The sequence below is a fragment of the Lissotriton vulgaris genome, chromosome 2_1 (genome assembly GCF_964263255.1).
Source record: "Lissotriton vulgaris chromosome 2_1, aLisVul1.2, whole genome shotgun sequence".
NCBI lineage: Eukaryota > Metazoa > Chordata > Amphibia > Caudata > Salamandridae > Lissotriton > Lissotriton vulgaris.
In genome coordinates, this window is record NC_141687.1 from 1,642,628,479 (window position 1) to 1,642,652,845 (window position 24,367).

The 24,367-nt window shown below is 50.6% G+C and overlaps 1 protein-coding gene across 12 annotated transcripts in view; it reads right to left on the minus strand.

Annotated features, from left to right (window-relative positions):
* Positions 1–24,367, minus strand: part of LOC147732987 (protein 4.1-like) — a 586,946-nt gene that overhangs the window by 409,202 nt on the left and 153,377 nt on the right. For all 12 annotated transcript variants that reach the window (XM_086957538.1, XM_086957536.1, XM_086957532.1 and 9 more), the window contains exon 6: positions 10,159–10,311. In XM_086957538.1, coding sequence (XP_086813664.1) covers positions 10,159–10,311 — 153 coding nt within the window. The remainder of the gene's footprint in view (positions 1–10,158; positions 10,312–24,367) is intronic.

Genomic DNA, 24,367 nt, shown 5'->3' on the forward strand with positions numbered 1-24,367 from the left:
TCACTTTTATGAGCATCAAACTGGTGGCCCTAAGAGTTGGGAACTGTCCTTGTCCCAAAAAACCCCAGCAAAAAATCTAGGGGTTTGTCTCGACCAGACTCTAACAATGAAAGAACATGCCACCCACACGGTGGGCGCGTGCTTTCACGTGCTGGGCATGATGAGAAGAGCTTTCCCCTATCTCCCGGACTCCTTACGTAAGACTCTTATACAAGGCCTGGTACTGAGTAAACTAGACTATTGCAAATCTCTACGGATCGCAGCTAACGAATCCGCCTTAAATCGCCTTCAAGTGGTACAAAAGACGGCAGCACGCAGCACGCCTAGTTACAAACGCACCCTGCAGGTCAGCCTCATTCCCCCTCCTACAACAACTACACTGGCTACCTGTATGGAAACGGATGAAGTTTAAGATCTGCTGCCTGACACATAAGGCAATATGGGGAAATGGACTGTAGTGAATGAGCAACTTTTGTGGTCTGACACCCTATGAAGACCCTCAACCACCACCATTTTTTACTGATTTTAGTGTGTTATGTTACCCTAGCCTTAATGTAGGATGGTCTTGCAGATGCTTGCTTCTCTTCTTTTCTATAACCTTGCTGTCTCTTTCAGTAGAATAGTCTTGCCAAGAATAGAAGGTGTGGGATGGCGAGGTGCAGTGTTGTGGGTGATGGTGCACACATGTGCTCAATGTTGGATACTGAGGGATTAAATGTATAATGTTATTTGGGTTAGGTGAATTATGATTTTGGCCTATTGGCTTTGACGTGGTCTATTGTCATTCGGTTTTCTGACTTTACCTTGCTTTATGGCAGTGCTTGCCTATTGCCTTTTCCATGCTCTCATGTCATCTTGGATACTAATTTTGCTCTTTTGCGTGAATAGAGGCTTATGCTTGAGTGACTTCATTTTCTGAGCGGTCGCCATTTTCTGAGCTTCTGTAGGTGAGAAGAACATGTTTTCCTTTTCACTTGTTTTTCGTACTAGACTAGAGAAAACTGGTTCTTGTCAGAGGAATGTGCTTGCTCTGCTCTGAAGCCATAACAGACGCCTGGCCAGCTGAAGCTGTGGCCTTGGCGTGGAGTGGTACAGACTGATGGTACAAGGGGGCGAGACTCACAGGAGCTTCATCTTCAATCAATCAGAACCATTTGTAAAGCGCGCTACTCACCCGGAAGGGTCTCAAGGCGCTGAGGGAGGGGGTCCGTTACTGCTCAAAAAGCCAGGTCTTGAGTTGCTTCCTGAAGGAGAGATGGTCCTGGGTCAGCCGTAGGTGGATGGGGAGGGAGTTCCATGTCTTGGCTGCCAGGTAGGAGAAGGATCTTCCTCCGGCGGTGGCTCTGCGGATGCGTGGTACGGTGGCGAGGGCGAGGCTGGTCGATCGCAGCTGGCGGGTGGGCGTGTAGAAAGTGAGGCGGTTGTTGAGGTATTTGGGGCCCAGGTCGTGGAGAGCTTTGTGTGCGTGGGTGAGGAGTCTGAACGTGATCCTCTTGCTGACGGGGAGCCAGTACAGGTCTCTCAGGTGGGCGGAGATGTGGTTGTGGCGGGGGATGTCCAGGACAAGTCGTGCGGAGGCGTTTTGTATGCGTTTAAGTCTATTCTGTAGTTTGGCAGTGGTTCCCGTGTAGAGGGTGTTCCCGTAGTCCATTCGGCTGGTGACGAGTGCCTGGGTGACCGTCTTCCTGGTTTCGGTGGGGATCCATCGGAAGATCTTACGGAGCATGCTCAGGGTGTTAAAGCAGGATGACGATACGGCATTGACTTGTCTGGTCATTGCGAGGGCAGAGTCCAGGATGAAACCCAGGTTTTGTGCGTGGTCCGTTGGCTTGGGGGTGGTGCCCAGGGCAGGGGGCCACCAGGAGTCGTCCCAGGCAGAGGGGGATGATCCCAGGATGAGGAATTCCGTCTTGTCTGAGTTCAGCTTCAGGCGGCTGTTCTTCATCCATTCAGCGACGTCCTTCATTCCCTCGTGTAGGCTGGCTCTGGCGTTGGCCGGGTCGTTGGTGAGGGAGAGGATCAGCTGGGTGTCATCGGCGTATGAGATGATGTTAAGGTTGTGTTGGCGTGCGATGGCTGCGAGGGGGCTCATGTAGACGTTGAAGAGGGTGGGGCTGAGCGAGGATCCTTGCGGTACGCCGAAGATGACTTCGGTGGCCGCGGATGGGAAAGGGGGGAGGCGGACTCTCTGGGTTCTTCCGGCGAGGAACGAGGTGATCCACTCCAGTGCTTTCCCTTGGATTCAGATGTTGCTGAGGCGCTGTATTAGGGTGCGGTGGCAGACTGTGTCGAATGCTGCAGAGAGGTCCAGGAGGATGAGGGCAGCTGTTTCCCCGTTGTCGAGCAGGGATCTGATGTCGTCGGTGGCTGCGATGAGGGCGGTCTCGGTGCTGTGGTTGGTTCGGAAACCGGACTGTGAGGGGTCGAGGGATCCGTTCGTCTCGAGGAAGGCGGTGAGCTGTATGTTGACGGTCTTCTCGATGACTTTGGCAGGAAAAGGGAGGAGGGAGATGGGGCGGAAGTTCTTGAGGTCGGTGGGGTCCGCTGTCGGTTTCTTCAGGAGGGCGCTGAGCTCAGCATGCTTCCAGCTCTCCGGGAAGGTGGCAGTGTTGAAGGAGATGTTGATGATGTTCCGGAGCTGGGGTGCGATGATGGAGCCGGCCTTGTTGAAGACGTGGTAGGGGCAGGGGTCGGTACGGGATCCGGAGTGGATGGTGTTCATCGTGCGGTTGGTGTCTTTGGTGCTGACCGGGGTCCAGTTGCAGAGGGTGGTGGTGGGGGGCGTTGTTTCGGTGGTTGGGTGCGTGGTTGGTGCGAAGCTGTTGTGTATGTCGGCGATCTTGGGTGGAAGAAGGAGGCGAGTGTGTCGCAGAGGTCTTGCGAGGGTGTGATGTCGTTGTTTCCGGTGCTGGGGTTGGAGAGCTCTTTGACGATGCTGAAGAGTTCCTTGCTGTTGTGGGTGTTGTTGTCCAGGCGTTCTTTGAATGATGTCCTTTTGGTGGTGCGGATCAGCTGGTGGTGTGTGCGGGTGGCGTTCTTGAGGGCAGTCATGTTTTCTGTGGTCTGGTCGTTTCCACTTGTACTAAAGGAGATGTCTGGGTTCTGTTCTGTGGAAGTTCAGCACAGGGCAGAAGTGCAGCTGTAGCGGTGGGGCATAGAGTGTTGCCATTGTCTCCTGGTTCGGCCGGAGAACCGGACTCCCCTCTGGCCAAGTGGAAACAGGATGAACAGACAGTGGGGAGGTGTTCCACTAATCTCTAATTTTCTTACTGTTCTTGCTTACTATCTCTTTCTGTTTTCAGGTACCATACTTATACACATAGACTTCTACATATATTTTCCTGATTTTGTTTAGCAATTGTCTAATTGTTAGTTGGTTGTTGGCTAGAAATGGTACAGATCGACCTACCGTATATATATCATGTACTAATAAATGTATATGTATATACCCCGGAAATACCAATTCGTTTTTTTCCTGGTAGCAGGAGGTGTGGACTCTTTTCGGCCAAGTATTTTGTTGTAGAAGGATGGGTGAATTCCCTTCTAGCAGGTAATTGTGTTATAGGAAGTTGTTCCACTCCTGGCAAGTGATGTGCAAATTCTAAGTATTTCACCCCCAGAATATACTGACTGGTTCCTTTCTCTTGTGGTGAGTGGTATTGTGTATGTTGTATTTGGTTCTTCCTAGGTGAGTATTCTGTAGCAGAGAGGATCGGCTAATTGCCTCATGCACAGCACCTGTCACTAGGAGGATTGTTTTTGTAGAAATCCTCTCAGCAAGAGATAAGGTAAAAGTGGTATTCCTACCTTGGGTAAGTATTGTAGAGTATAGTATTGTATTTTTGGGTGTCAAGGGTGGATATGTCTGCATGACCTGATCATTGGCAAAAAATTCGGGTCATTACATGGACCTGCTTATCTAATGGAAAGGCTTCATCAATATATCCCCCTAAGAGACATGCGATCCCGATCAAAATCCCTGCTCAAAATCCCAAGGATTAAAAAAACTCGAACAGGTGCCAAAGCCTATTCGTACCAGGCACCTTTACTATGGAGCCAGCTCCCTTTGAACTTAAGACAATGTCCTGATTACCAGAAATTCAGAAGGGCTCTGAAAAACGCACTTTTCTAGCACAGTACACCGTCTTCACTTCTCTTGTATATCTGCAAGCACAGAGCTACACCTCCTGGGCTGCTTCACGTGCTATATAAGCTTATAAACAAACATAAACAGGGCACACCCCTTACCTCATAGCAGCCCCACAGAAAGCTACTCATTCTACTACTAAGCACCATAATGTACGGATTCTTTCCCTCAACGTGAAGGGTCTAAACAACCCTGTTAAGCGCTGGGCCATACTTTCCTATCTAGAGCCCCCCTAGGCACATATCTTCCTTCTCCAAGAAACGCATTTACTTGCCAGTCATTGGCATAGTACGCACGCTAAGACCTCCCCGCACCAATTCTTCTCTGCTAACTCCTCCAAAACAGAAGGCAGCAATAATCATGTCCTAATCCTTCTGAGGCAAGATAAAGCCTAAAAAAGCTGAAATTAGAGGCAAATGACTAGCTTATTCAGTCTTCCTGGGCAGCCACACTTTGACACTGGGGACTGTATACACTCCCAACAAAGGTCAGGAACATTTTATCCGCTGCGCAGTGGCTGAGGTTGTGGCTACACAAGATCGTCTGGTACTCCTGGGGGTGAAGGACTTGAATCTGGTTTTTAATAACAATTTAGACAAATTGGCCCAAAGCCAAGGCCAAGGCCAAACATTAGTGCTCTCACAGGAAGTGGTGCTCTACTTGGGGGGTGGGGGGTAATCTGGCACACTTTATGAATAGATGCGCAATTACATTTTCTTCCCCATACGCATAAACATACACCCAAATAATTGATCTTTTAGGCACAGTAGGCATTCGATCCATGGTCACGGCCTCAGAGACAGAACCTCGCACACTGTCTGATCACGCTGCGGTATCACTCACACTGACTTTTCCCCCATCACAGTCTTCTCTCAGATCTTGGCAGTTGCGTGAAACTCTCCTGCATCGCCTGGCGGTAGTTAAGCAGCTCAAAAACATGCTAGTAGACTTGCTTGAAATAAATGACACTGCAGCGGTCTCCATATCCACACTATGGGAAACCCTAAGAGCGTTTATTCAGAGGTGAAATACTTGCAATCTCGGCAGCGGACAGTAATCTCTGCGGGTCTCGAGAGGGCAGTTATCCTGCCAGGTCCAAGAGCTTGATCATATTCATAAGCGTAACGGAGCTCTGAGAGTTTGGCGTCAACTGGAAGCCGCACGGACTCAACTGACAGGCACTGATCTCGACAGAGCAAAATATGCAGCTCTTTGACTCCGCCACTCCTTTGACATCGACGAAGATAGGTGCAGATGCCTTCTGGCCAATAGCGGGCACAGCAACAGGCAACCGGGGTGCAGACTATATTACACCCAGACAACTCAGAATGAACAGAATAAGTCCATGTGGCCTCTGCCTTTCTAGACTTCTATAAAGAGCTATACTCAGAATAGGACTTACCTAAAGACAGTCTGAGAGTGTCACTTCAGAGCGCCCATAACCTTAAACTACCACCAACACAGGCAGCCAGCCTCAATCGCCCAATCCGGTCGAAGAGGTTATCTCCATCATTGCTAGGCAGAAGTTACTTAAATCACCGGGTCCCGATGGATTCCCTCCGCTTTTCTACACAACCTTGTGCAAGACCTTAGCTACTCTCCTAACCAGAATATTTAACTCTATTAGGGACCCTGCCTCAAACCCGCCATCTATGCCAGAGGCAGTCATCCCAAAACCAGGCAAAGATAAGCACCACTGCGCTTCTTGCTAACAGATATACCTCCTAAATGTCCATATTAAACTATTCACCGGTATTCTGACAGCATGTCTAGGTCCCCTTGTGCCAGGCCTCATTGTTCCAGACCGGGCCGGCTCTGTTCCCTATCGATAATGTAGTGATAATACAAAATGCAGTCTGCATTTAATCGACAAGTCCCAGCGATCCAACAGAGATGGAATGCTCCAGGCCAAACACGCTGAAAAGGCATTTGACCAGGTCAACTTGACATACCTTAAAGCTACACTTAAACACATCGGACTCAGCACGCGCTTTTATTTGTGAGTCTCTAGAAACTACAGCCACCCAGTTGCCACTGTTTGGTTGAATGGCCAGTCGTCAACTCTGTTCCCTATATGCAAAGACACGTGCCAGCGGTGCTCTCTCTCACGCCTTTTTTCTGCGCTTTACATTGAGCCCATGGCCCAGGGAGTGTGTGATAACCCGGGAATTAAAGGGTTCCCTTTTGGCGGGCAAAACCACACCATCAGTTTGTATGCTGATGAGGTCTCAATGGCCCTGGAAGAGCCCTCCACCTCACCCCCAGCCTTTCTAAATTAAGTGGGGGCCTTCGGGCAAGCGGCGGAATTCTGAGTTAATGTGCACAAATTCTAAGCTCTCAATCTCTCCCTTGTGCCAGATACACAATTGGTTCTTTCCCGTAGGTATCAGATACAACGGGCGACTACAGCCATCCCCGACCTAGATATACAAATTGTCCCCCCAGCTAAGGTGACTGCATCCCTCAATTATAAGACTTTACACCAACAGATTAAAACGGACAAAGCCAGATGTAGGTAATTTTGTCTCTCCTGGCTGGGTTGGGTGGTCGCCTTGAAGATGTTAATCCTGCCCAAGATCTTATTCCTTTTCCAGGCTTTGCTAGTTGAATACCCCGCCCCCCCACCGGTACCGTCCTGGCCTTGAAAAGCACATTGAACCTATTTGTATGGGCCGATGGTCATTCCTGTATGCAGAAGGAACTGAGGTACAGACCTTCCACTGATGGTAGCCTGGGCATCCCAAACCTTTTGCACCATTACAGAGCGGCACAACTCTGGTTCCTCCAGGAATGGTCCTGAGAGGAATCAGAAAAGCACTGGCTGCCCCCTTTCTACATAAGACTGCCTGACCTAGAAGCCTTTATCTATCACCAGAAACCTCTCTAGAGGTCTGAGACAGTCTCAGTGGGCTTTTCCTTCCCCGCTGAGGCTGATAGTGTGCAATGATGATTCAGAAAAGGGGGTGGTGATGAACAGAGTGTCTGAATTAAGCAGACCACTCTTACCCAGTCCAAAGATCAGGGCTTGATCCATCACCGTTATTTATCTCACTGCACCATCCCAGCTCAGAACCTGGCTATATGCAAATCAGTCTGTCCCTGGCCCAGTGCATCATGGGAACAGGGCAGACTAAACTACCAAGCCAATTCTTCACCAGAAAGGAGACAAGCTACCGGGGACCGTTTTCTGGCATTTCAGCCGTCGTCGGCCCGGCTTGCTTGAATCCTGATGGTGCAGTGAGAAAGGGACTCATGTCTGAGTATACCCTGCCACACCTATAGTGGCCAAAAACGATTCAGAAAAGGGGGTGGTGATGAACAGAGTGTCTGAATTAAGCAGACCACTCTTACCCAGTCCAAAGATCAGGGCTAGATCCATCACCGTTATTTATCTCACTGCACCATCCCAGCTCAGAACCTGGCTATGTGCAATGATGGCAGCAAGCCAGATGCCGATCCATAGGCTACCTGTTAGATGAGGAGGGTCCCATACCTTTTTAACAACTCAGATCCGACTATGCACTGTCTGAATCCAAGCGGCTACACTACCTTCAGATTCGGCAATGGGTGATGCACCCTACAGTTCGCCCAGGAGCCCCACGTCCCCTCACCATTTTTGAAAAGTGGTTGGTAGCTAAGGCCTCAGATAGACTTCTCATTACCGAGCTCTATGGGTTTTTTTTTTTAGCTCACCTACCTCAGTGGCCCACTTGACAAGCTCGTGAACATGGGAACTGGGCCTGGGCCATTCACTAACCCAGAAGGAATGGGAGGAAATATACTGCCACTCGTGGCACACAGCCGTAACATGGGCAGTTTTGAAACAGCTACCACAATCGCCACGTTTTGTCCGCCTGCAACGGGGTAGCCCTGTACATACACTCGAGGGCTGGCGAAGCAGCGGTTCACACAGCACCTTACTACGTCTGCTTTTGGATTGCCCAAAACTTACCACTTACTGGACACAACTATTGATAGAATAAGACACCCACCTAAACACTCAGCTCCCTCGATTCTCTGCCTACACAATTTTGGGGTAGCACAACACTCTCACCTTTCCACACTAGTCGGGTAGGGGTCGATAAATTCAGTTGGCTACCACGAGTAGCCTTGTATAACATATTAACACACTTTGGGACGGGACAGGTTCCTACTGATTAGGGCTAGCTTCATTGCCTCTAGTATATTCTGGAACTGGAGAGGCTGACCTTCTCGCTCACAGCACAAGGCACCTCATTCTCTGTGCTCTGGCATCCCTTTATCGACTTGCTATCCTACGAATTCGAGAAATCACGTGCCCAAATATCTTCCCCTGCTCTGACTGACAGATTCCAATTAGGAGAGTACTAATTGAAGAGAGACCCCCAGACATGAGAGACCACTTTTATGACACACTTTCTAGCGCTGTGGTTCCCAGGGGGAGGGGAGAGTTTGGGGAATGTTTTGTTTATTCATATCTATACTACAAGCGGGGAGCGCTCTGAGCTCCCGTTAAGATGCATTTTCTATGTACTAAAACAATAAAGATTTTAGAGCAATAATATGACACACTTACACAAAATATTGGTACATCACCTACCCACAAGAACTTTCACCTATTCAGTTCAGTGTCACTCCAGTTACTTAGTCTCACAATCACTTACACACACACTTCACTTTCAAAATTGAGGGCTTAAGTGGGAATTAAGGTCACATTAGTACGGCAAGGGCTGGAGGCAAGGTTAAGGTTTATATCGTAACTTTAGAACTTATAGGTTTTATGCTGCTGCCACTATTAACACACTCACCAACCTTAACTTCCCTTTAATTTTAGTTTTTTTTCACAGAATATTTAGAAAGCAAATAAACCGCAATCACATCAAGGATAAATTCACAACAGGAGTGGCCAGTAAGAAGATGTAAGCCATTATTGCACTTAAAAATACAAGACTTAAATGTCTGAACTCTGGATACCAGCACAGAGACACCTTAAGATGAAAAGAAAAAAAAACATAGGAAATTATATAAATGCAATATTCAGAAGCTTCTGCAGGGCTGCATTGGTGATAGAAAGGAATTCACACACCCGCCATCTCAAAAGGGTTTGCAATGTAACTGTGATCGTCACATGGCTACTTGAAACAAGTCAAAGTTGTAGTTTAAAAGCTCAGATTTCCATAACATGAAGCAAAAGGTGCAAAATGGACTTCAAACATATCGCCACTCAGACAAATATTATAGTGCAGATAAGCAATATTCTCTTACATCTTGTCTTAATGCTTAAGTTGTTAAGTTTCGTATGGATAATACGGACATTATATTTTTTAGTAATTGTTTAATGGGACATGCGTTTGGCACTATATACAAGTATTTCAAGATGTATGTGTATATATTTCTTAAGGACCCAAAGCCAATTACTACCATTCAGTGGATCTTCACTAATAGTAATAAGCACTAAATAGTTCTGCCCACATGGAACACTTCTACAAAACATATAGAAAACTGCTTTTCTTATGCATTTTCTGTGCAAACCCAATTATTTGTAGAACAAAAATATATTTTTAAGTAAATTCTGTGTCATGTAAGTCAGTAGAGCAGCACAGGTAACAGAAAACCTTTTCCCAACTATTTTTAAGCGAAAAAAAAAGGAAATAGGATTAAGGTAGCTAGTTAAGCCGCAGCCTTCAACGGCTGAAAAGCGTACAATAATTTGTCCAATTTACAGGAAAATGTTACTATGTGCCCTCCCAAAATCCAAATAGATGTGTCTAGATACATTATTTGCAGGATGCAATCTTAACCTTTGTACTGTATTCACACTGTATGGGAAGTGGTTTGAATTAACAACAAATCTATGGAGATCAGTTACACAATCAGGTATATGGCAAGTGCTTTAGCTATAAACTACTACATTATTATTGGCAGAGAGTTCAAATTTTTCAGCGATTTTGACATTTTGGAACACCCCTGGACTTAAAACCAAAAGACGAATTAAGGAAAGGAAGTGGTGCAACTACAAAGCATTAAATTACCTCCCCAGGCCGTATCTTGATGAAGAAGCTGCTTCGTTTGTAGGATATCTTCAGCACTTTTGGCCATGGAAAGCGGTTTATCCTTAGTTTATCTTTGTAGACCAGTAGTCCACTGGAACAAACTCCGAGGATGATGTCAACTCCTTCTAAATCCTGGAAATGCAAGAGGCAGGACATTAATCAACAGAGGACTGAAATTCAGTTCTGCTTACCCTTACTATATTATGCAGGCATCAATCAAAAAAGCTCTCCAACCACTTAATAGAACCACAAAAGCAGCATAAGCAATTTTAACAACGCGTAAATGACGAAAGAGAAAAAACACATCAACTAAGAGACAACCATAGAGTGCCAGTGGCCTGAAAAGAGGGGCAATAAATATGTATGCAAGAGAAAAAACAGAAAATACACACCCAATTACAACATCTGATACAGGAAAACCGCAATCCCTTCAAGGGTTGAGTGGTCTAGCCACCAGGATGCAACAGATTACCACACACAATAATAGAACTGGTGACCAATTAACCAATTTTCAGGTAGCCACTCCTCTCAGGTCATCAATAACAAACAGACCGACTGTTTTTTTTAGAACACATTCCTTGTGCTCCACTGAACTGCTACCTTCTTTTTCTGCCGTGCATGGTCTTGAGAGGCTGTCGTGCCTGAAATCTGCATTGTGGCATCTTGTTTCTGCACTCAATGATCATAGGAGGCCTGAACCCTACATCAATTCGTCAGTGACTGAGAATAGTTTGAATCCACTGATCCCAAAATGCATGTAATGCATTACTTCAAGCAACAGACAACAGTGTGTAGATTGTGTGCTTTGGACTTCGTGAATTTATTTTCAAGCGACTGGTACATTTGCTTCTCCCAATGTGTTCCTCCCTTTATGCACATAATTTCTTTAAGTGACAGTTCAGCAGCTGAGGCAACTACACCCCACCCCCTCCCACGATGCCTCATCTCTTTATCCACAGACTACTCAGTGTTGCTCATGTGTATCCTCTATGTGGCCAGAATGTCTACCTTTACCTCCTGTGGCCCAAGTACCTGTGGGATCAAAGCCTGTGGCTGGCTCGGTTCCCTGTACGCACCCCCTGAAGACACAGTAAGACAACAGGACGCACAAGTAGGGGAATTCAATAAACTCAAACACTTGCAACCCGGCGCCGCACTTGGCTAAGGATTGTCATTGCAAATGTAAACTCTGTTACATCGGCAAGTCAAGAGGCAGTTAAAAAAGAACTTAATGTAGGCAGTCATGTAATACAGTTAATGTCATAAATACCTTTAAGAAACAACAATTATACATTTTTCTAAAAGAATAACTCTGCTTGGACAATCTATTGTGATTTATACATGGGCAGCATGAACTGCAAAAGTTAGTCTTGACTCTGACAACTCTGCCTCTTGAAATATAAAGCCTAAAAAGGAGCTCCTTAGCATTTCAGTGAGATTGCAGTAGTATCTAGATTTTGTTTCTTTTTCCAAAAACTGCCTATGAGTTGCACAAGTCCCAGAGAACTGGCCTTAAAAACAGGAGTGCATCAGCCGGTATAAAAATGGAGAGCAATGGAATCTAATCTTGTATAAGATCTGCATAATACAGAGCAGACATTTGGCTCATGTTATCAACTGCGTAGTGTTAAACAACTTTATAAGCTCTCTCTGGTCATTGTGGTGGCAAGAAGAGGGGGCCACTTTGTTGAGGTGGCTAACCAACGGCTACAGAAGGTGGTTGATTTCCACAGCACCTAGAAAAGGCTTCAACTGATGTTCCTGAAAGCAGTGAAACTCCTGTTGTCTTTTCTGAATTTAAAGCCTGCATCTCATTATCTCCATAAGATCCTAAGAAAAATGGGTCTACTAAATGAAGATTTTGATGTGCAAACAATTATACCCTCTGATAAATTAGTGAAAATAATATTTTTTTTCTCTTGGCAGGAGTGCCTTAATTCTCAGATAAGGCAAATGTAGCAAGCTAAAAGTGACTAAAGAGTGAGCTGCTCTCACAAGATTGCCTAAGTCATACTCACTTCATCCTTCTGTTCAACATTTTGTGTGGAATTGTAGGAGTCGAGCATAAAACGTTCTACTTGCTCTTTATAGCTAAAACAACTAAATAATCTGGCTGAGTGCCACACAGAAACTAAGTATGCAAGTCTAAAGGTTAAGAATGCTGTTGTATTGTCCTTTACTTCTATCTGAATGAAAAGTTAATCCTAATCCGCTGTCATTGCCATTTTCTTTACACCCAAAATTGAACACCTGTAACACTAAAAACATTTTTCTAATGACAAAAAAACATTAAATATAAGAAAAGGCAACGTCATCTTGTGTCCTTTTTAGGTCGAGGACCAAAAGGCTGCGCTTGCGCAGTCTCCGGGAGGAGATTTTATGTCTTTTAGTAAGGGGGCTTGAAGCACAAGTTACTACTTGTGTAACGATATATCTTTAAGAGACATTAGTTAGTGATAGATTCCTTACCTTAGAATATCCCCAGGCGTCAGACTGGATCCGGAAACTTTTGCGTAGCAGTACCCTTGCGCGTCGGTAGGCGTCGTCTGCGGCTCCGCGTCCGTCGTCGGCGTCGTGGGCGCCGTGATGAAGTCGTCGGAGTACTTAGACGCCGCCTCCGCGTGCTGACGTCAGTTCTTAGACACAGCTTTTCCGCGCCAGAAGTGCAGAGCCATGCCAAAAACCAACACTGGTGCCATGAAACTAGGGCCCTGAAAGGGGATGACCTTAACCCTAGATATCGGTTCGCAGAACGGGGAGGATGGGTGGGTAGGTAAGGAATCTATCACTAACTAATGTCTCTTACAGATATATCGTTACACAAGTAGTAACTTGTGCATCTGAAAGACACATTAGTGATAGATTCCGTACCTTAGAATAGATACCCCAGCAATACCAAACCCGTGGTGGTGGGTCTGCGAACCAATAATCGCACCAGAAAGTCCTGGAGGACGGAAGCGCCAAAGTAGCCATCCCTCCGGACTTGACTGTCCAGGCAATAATGTCTTGCAAACGTGTGCAGCGAGGCCCACGTAGACGCCTGGCAAATGTCCTGCAAGGGCACACCTTGGCCCAAAGCAGTTGTAGTGGCTGTGGCTCGAGTGGAATGAGCCCTCAGCCCAACAGGGGGTTCCTTCTTAGCCAAGGAGTAACACGCCTGGATACACAAGATGATCCACCGGGAGATGGTCCGCTTGTGCACCGCTTTCCCTTTCTTAGCGCCCGCGTATCCAACAAAGAGTTGATCATCCACCCGGAACTGTTGTGTGCGATTCAAATAAAAGGAGAGCGCACGTTTTGGGTCCAGACGGTGGAGCCTCTCCTCCTCTCTCGAGGGGTGCGGAGGCGGAAAGAAGGTGGGCAAGGTGATGGATTGCCCAATGTGGAAGGCCGTGACTACCTTGAGTAGGAAGGAGGGCCTCGTTCGTAACACAACCTTGTCCGGATGGACTGAAAGGAAAGGAGGCTTACAAGATAGAGCCTGGAGCTCACTCACTCTCCTGGCAGAGGAGATGGCTACCAGGAAGGCAGTCTTCAAAGAGAGAAGGCGAAGAGGGCAGTTGTGAAGTGGCTCAAAGGGAGCGCACATCAGAAACGTAAGAACCAGATTCAAGTCCCACTGAGGCATCACGAAGGGAACAGGAGGGAACGTATGAGTGATGCCCTTCAGGAATCGATTAACGATAGGGGACTTGAGCAAAGAAGGTTGGTCAGGCAGCCTCAGAAAGGCTGAAAGAGCTGAAAGATAGCCCTTGACAGTGCCCAGAGCAGAGCCCTGCTGGGCAAGAGAGAGAAGAAAGAGGAGAACCTCAGAAAGAGGGGCATTAACAGGATCCACAGCCTTTGCTGTGCACCATGCCACAAATCTGTTCCACCTGCAGGCGTATACCGACTTTGTGAAGGGACGCCTGGCTGCCAGAATGATGTTGCAAACTTCAGGAGGCAAGTCAAATGGCCTCAACTGTCGCCGCTCAATCTCCAAGCATGGAGGTGGAGACTGGACAGGTTCGGGTGGAGGACCGTCCCCTGCTGCTGCGACAGAAGGTCCTCCTGAAGAGGCAGACGAACCGGGGGATCGACTGACATACTGAGTAGCTCGGGATACCAGTACCTTCGTGCCCAGTCCGGAGCCAAAAGGATGGCTTGTGCCCGGTCGCGCTTGATCTTCTTCAGCACTCTGGGCAGAAGTGGTATAGGCGTACAACAGACCGCAGCTCCAATCGCGACGAAAAGCGTCTCCGAGCGAGTGCCGCCTTGGAAATTCCAACGCGCAGAACTGATGACATTGCGCGTTCTCTTCGGTGGCGAATAGATCTAACCAAGGCTCTCCCCACTGCTGAAAGAGACCTTACGCCACGTCCGAGTTCAGACGCCATTCGTGATCCATCATGCACCGGCGGCCGAGTTCGTCCGCCCTGGCGTTCAGAGAACCTGCCGGGTGTTGAACCATCAGAGTCACGCCCTGATGTTCCAGCCATTGCCAGAGGCGCACAGCCACCTGGCAGAGGGTCCACGACCCCACCCCGCCTTGTTTGTTGCAGTACCACATGGCGGTGGTGTTGTCCGTAAACAGCTGCACTACACTCCCTCGGACAGACGGGAGGAATGCCTTCAGTGCTAGACGAATCGCCCGCAGCTCCAAAAGGTTGATATGGAGCCGGGACTCCGCCGGAGACCAGAGGCCTCTGATCTCCGCCTCTCCCATGTGGCCTCCCTAGCCCTGGAGGGACGCGTCCGTCACAACTACGTGCTCCGGTTGGGGAAGGGAGAGGGATCTGCTGTTGACCCAATCGTGGTCCGTGATCCACCACTGCAGCTGTCTCGCAGTGCCCTCCGAGATCAGGACATGGTCGGACAGGTTGCCCTGATGCTGGGCCCACTGAAACTTCAGGTCCCACTGCAGAGCACGCATCCGCCACCGTGCGTGATGCACCAGAAGGATGCAGGAGGCCATCAGCCCCAGAAGCCGCAGCGTCAACCTGACCGAAATCCGGGATAAAGGCCGAAAGATTGGAATCAGAGCCTGTATATCCCGAACCCGCTGTTCGGGCGGGTAAACCCGAAACTGCGCGAGTCGAGAACCGCTCCGATGAAAAGGAGCTTCTGAGAGGGGCACAGGTGCGACTTCGGCACATTGATGGAAAATCCCAGCTGGTGCAGGAGATCCGCCATAGTCTGGAGGTGGCTGACGACTGTCTGGGGCGAGCCCGCCTTCAACAACCAGTCGTCGAGGTAGGGGAAGACTGAGACCCCCAACCTGCGCAGATGAGCTGCGACCACCGCCATCACCTTCGTGAACACCCGTGGGGCGCTGGTAAGGCCGAAGGGGAGCACGGTAAACTGAAAGTGCTCGTGGCCTACCGCGAACCGCAGATAACGCCGGTGGGCCGGCAGCACAGGGATGTGGAAATACGCGTCCTGCAAGTCCAACGCTACCATCCAGTCTCCTGGGTCTAGGGCAGATAAGACCTGAGCCAGAGTCAGCATTTTGAACTTCTCCTTCCGGAGGAAGCCGTTGACGTTCCTCATATCCAAGATAGGGCGTAGGCCCCCTTTGCCCTTCTTGGGTACCAGAAAGTAGTGGGAGTAGCAACCACGTCCTACTTCTGGCCCAGGAACGCGCTCGATGGCCCCCTTGGCCAAGAGGGCCGAAACTTCCTCCTGCAGGAGCCGCAAGTGATCCCCCGATACGCGGTGGTGTTGCGGTGGCATGGCTTGAGGAGTCGTCTCGAAGGGGAGGGAGTAGCCCCTACGGATGATCTGCAGCACCCACCTGTCCGAAGTGACAGTGCGCCAGTGAGAGTGGTGATGGCGAACCCTGCCTCCCACTGGCGTCACATGGGCCGAAAAGCACGGACTAGGAGGGTTTCGAGGCGGATGCTGCGGGGGAAGGTGTGGACTGACCTCGCTTGTTTTCCCCGACCACCTCCGCGGCGGTTTCCAAGGCCGCCGCCGCGCTGGATGGTAGTCTGCGGCGAGTGGCTGGAGGCACGTGTGGGGACACCCGTTCCTTGGCCACGAAAGGAGCGAAAGGAACCCGTTTGCTGGCGCGGGGCTGAGAGGCCCAAGGACTTGGCCGTAGCCCTGGAGTCCTTAAAGCGCTCAAGCGCGTGGTCCGCAAAGAGGCGACGGCCATCGAACGGCAGTGTTCTGGACATCTGCCGAAAAATTGGCGGGTCTCAGCCAGGCGTGGCTTCTTACCGCCACCGTCGTACCTATCGCTCTGCCTAGCGAGTCGGTAGTATCCAGCCAACACCTGATTGAATACTTGGCTGCATCTAGGCCCTCCACAAGGGCTTGGCCGAGTTTGGCCCGTACCTCCAACAGGCACTCTGGCAGCACTTCCGCCACCGTCTCCCACAGAGAGTGGGTGTAGCGGCCCAAGAGGCATGCGGTGTTGGAAGACCGCAGTCCCAAACTAAGGGAGGAGAATATCTTCTTTCCATAATTCTCATACCTCTTGGATTCCCTGTCCGGCGGGGCCGTCGGGAATGTGGTCTGGGAATTAGCCCCTTAAGCGCTGCGCCCGTCCAGCGGCCGACGGCACCACTACCTCGGGAGTGCTGCCGTCGGCCGTTGGAGGTTCCAACTGCACCTGCGCAATGGAACGTTCAGCACTGGAGCTGGACGTTCCAAAGCAGCTAAGGTGTTAGAGGCCTGGATGACCAGACTCTAGGGGTGGGGTGGGAGGACAGGAAACATGGGTCGCCCGGAGCCGGGCGGTGGCGTCTGGCCACGTTCCTATCCACAGGCGAACCCGTAGCGGGCCTGGACCAAGTGCCCAAAAGAACGTCGGTCAAGGCCTCATTAAAAGGCAGCCGAGGCTCAGCCGAGCATGACTGCGGTTTAAGGACCTCTGTGAGGAGGTTAGTCCTCACGGCCGCGACGGGGAGCTCAAGGCCCAAGGCCTTGGCCGCCCTCGTCAACACCACACCATAGGTAGCCCCCACCTCCGAAGCCACGGTAGGAGGAGAGACAAATCCAGGGTCTGGAGAGGTGTCCAGGCCACTGGCCTCCCCAAGGTCTCCTGCCCAGTCCATATTCGACTGACACTCCTTGGTCAGAGGGTCCTCGGACCCCTCCCAATCCTCATCACCCATCTCCTGAGATTCAGGGTTGTAATTCAATGAGGTCGGTTCATAGAACTAAAAATCTCCAAACGGCGTCGGGTGCGGCGCCAACAGGCGCCGTCCCGACGTCGGAACCGAAGCAAAGGAGGTATCGGGGACGGCGCCGCCCGAGGACGGCGCCGGAGGGGACACCACACGGACCGACGCCGGGGGGGTCGTAAGGTCCACCGGTGACGATCCAGAGCCCGAGGAAGGCCCAGCGGCGCTCTGCGGCGCCGGGCCCGAAGGCACCGGCGGTGCCGGTGCCGCTGTTCCCTGCGGCGCCGAGCCCGAGGGCACCGGGGGTGTCGGGATCGTGGGGCCCTGCGGCGCCGGGGCCGAAGCACCCAACGGCGTCGAAGCCCCTGACCCATTAGGGCCCCAGACGGGTTCGCTGGGCCCGGAGGCAACGCGGAGCCCGTCGGAGGAGAAAGGGACCTCATGGCCATGAGGAAACGCTCAATCTCCTCCGGCGTCGCGTTCAGCCCAGGGACCGGAGGTTATGGGGCCGGACGCGACGCCCGCGACTCCCGAGGTGCCGCGTGGGCGGTGTCACCCGAACCCCCGGCCGCATCGCGCGAGCGTCGGGGGGAGTCAGAAGAGCTATGATGCCTCTTCGACTTCTTGTGTTTCTTACCTGACGACTTGGACCCGGAGGAGTGGTGCCGACTCCCAGAGCTGTGACGGCTCCGTCCCCGCGACCTGTCCCTCGACCTCCTGTGGGACCAGGACCGAGACCTCACGCGGGGCAGGGCCGACTGCCGGAGTTCGAGCCGCCTGCAGGACCGCTCCTGCCTGGCTTTCCTCGAAAGGGCCCAACAGTTGGGGCAGGCCTCGTCGTCGTGGTCGACGCCCAAACACGTCAGGCACTGGCGATGAGGATCCGTGACCGACATGGTGCGGTCTCAATCTTCACAATGCTTGAAGCTGGGCATCCCTACGGCACCGTCGGAGTCGCAAGACTTCGAAAAGGATCAAAATGATCACCAAAAAGTTAGTCAACAATTGACTGGGTTACTGCTTTTTCCAGATCTGCGCTAGCTGGCGCGGAAAAAAGAAGAACTGATGTCAGCACGCGGAGGCGGCTTCTAACGTCATCACGGCGCCCACGACGGACGCGGAGCCGCAGACGACGCCTACCGACGCGCAAGGGTACTGCTACGCAAAAGTTTCCGGATCCAGTCTGACGCCTGGGGATATTCTAAGGTAAGGAATCTATCACTAACGTGTCTCTTTCAGATATTCAAAACACATAAATAACCTAAACATTTGAGTTTTGCAACTGGCGCTCAAAAAGGGGGACACCCACTACTTACTAACCTTGACATCCCTGAATTCCGGCAGAGGGGATTTCCGACGGACGCTGTTAGTGTGCTGTCAGTGTGTTGTCAGTGTGCTAGCGCTTGAGCCAGTGCACGTCAGAAGCGCTAGAATTCTGCCAGAGCCAGAGTCAGAGCCCTGTCACGGGCCGAGCCCGAGCCGCAGCACCAGCCCCAGCACCGCAGCACCAACACCACCACCGCAGCACCAGCAGTGCCAGCAGCAGAGGCAGTAGAGGCAGCTCCCTGTAGCTTCCGGGGCACCGAGCCCAGTGTGGACAGAACAAGGGAAACTGTGCTGTCCCGCTGACCTACTGTTAGCCATTTCTGAGCTGAGGACACAAAGCCCGGAAGCCTGTAACAGAGCTGTGAGCTGGACCTGCGGGGCCACAGCATCCATAGTTGAGGCAGCTGTCGGGTGCCTTTTGGATCTTTGGCCTTTTGGTATTTTCCGGAGTGTGCACCCGAGTGTGCACCGGAGAGCCTGGAGCCTGGAGTTTTGGAGGCTAACCGAGCAGCCAGCGTGGAGGTAAGTGGCAGTGGCGAGCGAAGCAGCCATTAGAGGTAGTCGCAAAGTAAGAGCCGAGGGTGCGGACCAAGGGGCTGCCTGACTAGGTCTCCCAGCCTGCGGTCCTCCTGTGTGCTCCGCTTGCCACCGCCCTCTCCCCCTGAAAAAGAGGCTACCCAGTATAGCACTGCTCACGCGGAGAGCTAGTAACTTTCCTTAGACTCATACAATAAGCTCAATAAGCTCAAGGCCCCCACAGGGGAGTCACCTCAATAACCAGGAATACAAGCAAGTGGACCCCCCCCCTTTCCCCCCCCCCCCACATCACAGAGCCCCAGCATACGGTGCCTAAAGGTGTTCGAAGGATGACACTTAAAAAAATCAAGACGAGCACGAAGGAGGAGGAGGAGGTGGGGGCGGAGGCGAACCCTGAAAACACGGCACTAAGAAGGACTACTAGGAGCACTAAAGGTACCAACTTCCAAAATTCTCAGGACTCAGTCCCGGGCAAATCCCTCCCACAGGGTCTCATCACCCAATTCTTTCAGGCCCCCAGTGGCCTGATAGCCACGGACACGAGTCTACAAGGACCCGAGGGCAGTGGCACATCGAGGCTGCCAATATCGAAGCAAGACCATTCCCGCAGTTACTCATGCGAGCCTGCAGACTCCGGAAAAGCCCAAAGCCCGGAAGACGCTCGAAGCCAGGAAGCCCTACCTCATTCTACTGCCAGAGCGAAAAGCCTGTTAAGGATCCTAGCTGAAGTTCACAGGAGTACCACCGAGGGTGTACAGGAGGAGACAGGTAGCGCAAAGCAAAACACGGGCACCGCACCCTCTCTCCCAACAAGCCCTGGGATGCACCTGTGCACGCCAGTGACACCCCGGGCAACAACGGAGACGACCACTCCGGGTATGGCCGCGCTAACGGCATCGTTCCTGCAAAAACTAGAACACTCAATAGAGCGCACACTAGAAGATACCCCCATATACTCAGCCAGAATTAATCCCAGGAGATCGCAGCAGACGGAGGAATGGAGCACCTTGGGCCTAACACAACATCAAGACTCAGTCGATGAGGTCACGGTCAAAGAATTAAACCTGTCCATAATAAGAGAAGTGCAGGACACCATGGCTAGGGCCTTATTGTGGCAGTCCACTAAGATGGAGGTTCAAGTTGATCTCTTGCACTCAATCGCCCAGCACTTAGTGCGCCAAGACGACAAACTAGCAAAGTTAGAGGTGCTATTTGAAGCCCACGCGGTCAACATCAACTCTGGTGCCGCCATTATAGAAAAATTGGCAAGCCTACCCGAAGTTCTAAAAGATATGCTCGCATTGGCCAAGGGCCTTGGAGAGAGGTCCCCTCAAACACAGTTAGCTCAAAAGCCACCAGCTTTGACGAGAGTGCACGATGTACTGAATGATCCCTGCACCACGGTCAGCAGCTCACCAAAAGGTTCGTTGGCAGTGCCATGCAGCAAGCTCACCATGCCAGAACAAGGAAGCGGGGACCTTGTGGTTTTGGACCCTGACACCGAAAGCGACGACTCATCCGTCAGCATTCCTCTCTCGGAAAAGGCCAAATGCGCATCGGCCGGTGCAAATGCACCGCTGTCACGGAGAGCAAAAAAAAGACTAAAGAAACAACTAAAGAAACTTAAAACCAAAAGCAGGATCATACCACCAGCCATAATAACTTCCGGCGCTACTATAACTGAAAGTACTCTCAAAACACCCTTTCCTATCTTCACCTTAAACCGTGCACTGAAGACTGTTAAGCCCAGTGACGCATCACCTGTCCCTTGTGAGGGCCCCAGGCACTCAATCCCTCCTCTGGAGGGCCATTGTAATGTGGAGGATCTTCCACGGCCCTCACAAGTGGTTTCCGGAGGACTTTCCAGCATCAATGGTCCAACTGGTTGGGTCCCCAATATAAGATAGAATCCACCCGCCCTCCGTATCTGGGAGCGCAGTTGGGACTGCCCTGTCTGGCAGGTCCACCAACTGAGGCACCAGGTAGCCAGCAATCAGGAGCCATATACAACAACCCCCCACACCCGAACGCTATCAATGATGAGCAGCAAGGACTGTCAAGAGAGGCAAGCCCCCAATCACGATCTCAGACAGACAGTGCCCAGGTGTCCGTCACACAATCATTGCACATCCAATTCATCAGAGGCACGTGTCCCCTGGTGAAGGGGCACAACGGCGCTCTTCAGAAAATAATAAGCCACCAGAAATTTACGAGCTGCTGTTCACCCCCAAATTTATAGCCATGGACTCCTTTGACATCCTGAACAGGTCAAACATCGTACGACTCTTCGGCCACATTGACTCCCTGGCACACATCACCTCGGGGATGATCGAATGGGTGAAGTTCAAGAGCCTGGAGACAGACACTCACGGTGACTCCACCATAGTCGGACTAGCAAACCAGCAAGCCCAAAAAGCTGTCCTCAATGAAGCATCGCAACTGGCAGAATGGGGTATAGAAGTCACCGCCCCCAGGGTTCCAAAATATCCGCACATCCTCAGACCACATTATGGTCTACAACAATCCATCTCTGTTCTCAAAGGCACAAATTCCACAAGTTCTGACGGGGGACTGAAATCAGGGAGGCCTAGATCCCCGCTAAAAATAAAAATCTTGTTAAAAGAAAAGCAGCGCATCGTGCAGCGTCCTCAGCAAAGACTGCCCCTCACGGAGGACACATGGAGACGGGGCTCCTAACCCCTCCCACACATATGAAAACACCAGTCGCGCATGCCCATCAAGAGGCCAGGATCGCAACCTTAGCATCATCTCATGGAACATTGCAGGGTTAAATAACATCCGCAGGGTTACAGCCACCCATGACTATCTCGCACAGGGGGACATATTATGTATCCAGGAGACTTGGGCGAGGTCCACTTTACCAATTGCTGGCTTCCACGAATATTTCAAATCAGCAACCAAAAGGACGATGTTTGGTCGCCCGTCAGGGGGTCTGTCAATCTTCGTAAGCCACGCCTGCTAATTTAATGTCTCTGGAGCCACCCGACCTACAAGCTATCTCAATAGAAGGACTGAGAGCGGACCAAACAACCCGCCCGCTTTTATTAATCAACTGTTACCTCAACCCTGCAAAACTTCACTCCCCACACGGCTTGGAATCATTCACCACCGCCCTGGAAGATCTATTAATAAGCCGCTTGCACCACGATGTAATCATAGTCGGTGACTTTAATCTGAGAGGCCTGGACCTGCTACCCATGACAACACCTAGCAGGAAGTCAGCTCAACTGATTGAACTTTTAGCATATTACAACTTGCAATCCACCCACGGGATACAAAAAACGCGCAACTGCGCATGGTCCGCCTATCCGGCCTTCAGGAATGTCTCCACTATAGACTATATCTTCATCAATGCAGGACTGGCTAACAAACTTCGCAACTTCACTGTGGACGACAGAGCCGAAAGCGACCATAGGCCCCTTTGTGTCACATTCAACCTGACACGAGAACAGGCGGACCCCTACGCCGTAATTGGTATGACCACAGGCGAAGAACACCACTTAGTCCTTAAAAGAATAAAATGGTCGACCAATCTTAGCCACAGACTTAATGCATTAGTAGCCAACAGGGTGACAGTACCAAGGCCACAAGATAGTGAATGTATAATACACCTATGGGAAACACTGACCAATGACTTATTGAAGTGCATGGGCAACACTCACCAATCAAGTAGCGGTCAAAAAAATATCATCCCAGCCCACCAAAAAACCCACAGTCTTAAGCTGGCTAAGGAGGCACTTAAAAAGGCAGTGAGAGCAAAAAAGAAAGGTATTTACCTGCCAGGGGGGCCCCCCATTGCTGTTTTGCGAGCTAAGTACAAAAAGAACATTTGGGATCTGAAAAGAAAACGGACCGAACAGAATTGGCTGACAGCGTTTTCCATAATTAAAGGTAAAGATAATAGCAAGCTCTGGCGCTACATCAACAGCTTGTCATCAGGAGGCGTACACAAGGTTAACAGTGTTGGAGGAAAAGTGTGGGAACAGTATGCAAAGGGGCTGTACACCTGTGAGCCAAAGCGGATGTCTCACTGCATCACCGGGTGGTCCAAGGCTGCGGCAGCTACCATCAGCTATGAAAGTGCTCCCAACGAAGAATCAAGTCCGACCCGACCTGGAAAATTCTCGGAGGCGGAGATTGCAAAGCACATCAAAGCCATCAGAACCGATGGTGCCCCTGGACCTAACGGGATCCCCGCACAGGTTAAGAAAGATCCTACATTCTTCGCTTCCAAACTTACTCCTCTATTCAACCACGCATTCGCAACCGCAACCCTGCCATTTTCCTGGAAAGGCTCAATCCTCTTTCCTATTCACAAAAAAGGTGACCACTCTAACCCGGCTAATTACAGACTGATAGCCCTCCTTGACATTGAAGCTAAGGTCTATGCCCGCCTTCTACTTAAGGACCTGGAAACCTGGGTGGATAAGAACGGCATACTCCCGCCCTCACAGACTGGTTTCAGGGCTAACTGTTCTACGCTGGACAACATCATAGCGCTTTCGTACCTCGCTAAGAAGGCCAACATGCGGAATAAGCCGCCCCTGTTCTGTTGCTTTATCGACTACTCAACGGCCTTCGACCGTGTGAACAGAAGCCGGCTCTGGGCAAAACTAGAGTCTTGGGGGATCCCTAGAGATCTTCTAAAGGCCATAAAAGCACTTTACGAGGGGACCTGGGTTCAGGTGAAACTAAGCGCCACATCTGCAACCACAAGAATTGCCACTAACTCTGGATTAAAGCAGGGGTGTGTTCTGGCCCCCCTGCTTTTCAACTTGTACACTGCAGACATGGGGCACGCCCTGAAAGATGCCAACCTAGCACCGCCCAGACTGGGGAAGCTGGTTCTGGGTACGCTCCAGTATGCAGATGACACAGTAATTATGGACCATACCAGGGTAGGCCTCCAAAGAGCCTTAAAGAGTCTCCCCACGTACAACAAGGAGAACGAGCTACATATTAATGTGAGCAAGACCAAGATAATAATCTTTGGCAAACATTCACACAAAACAAAAGCTTCATGGCCTCTGGGAGAGCACCGAATCACCACGGCCCCATCCTACAACTATCTGGGCACATGGGTATCAGAGAGGGCTACTGCATTCAAACATCTGAAGACGCTTAAACCAAAAATTGACAAAATAATTACATCTCTAAGACGTCTAAGCCACGGTCTGGCTAGTCCTTCTGCAGAT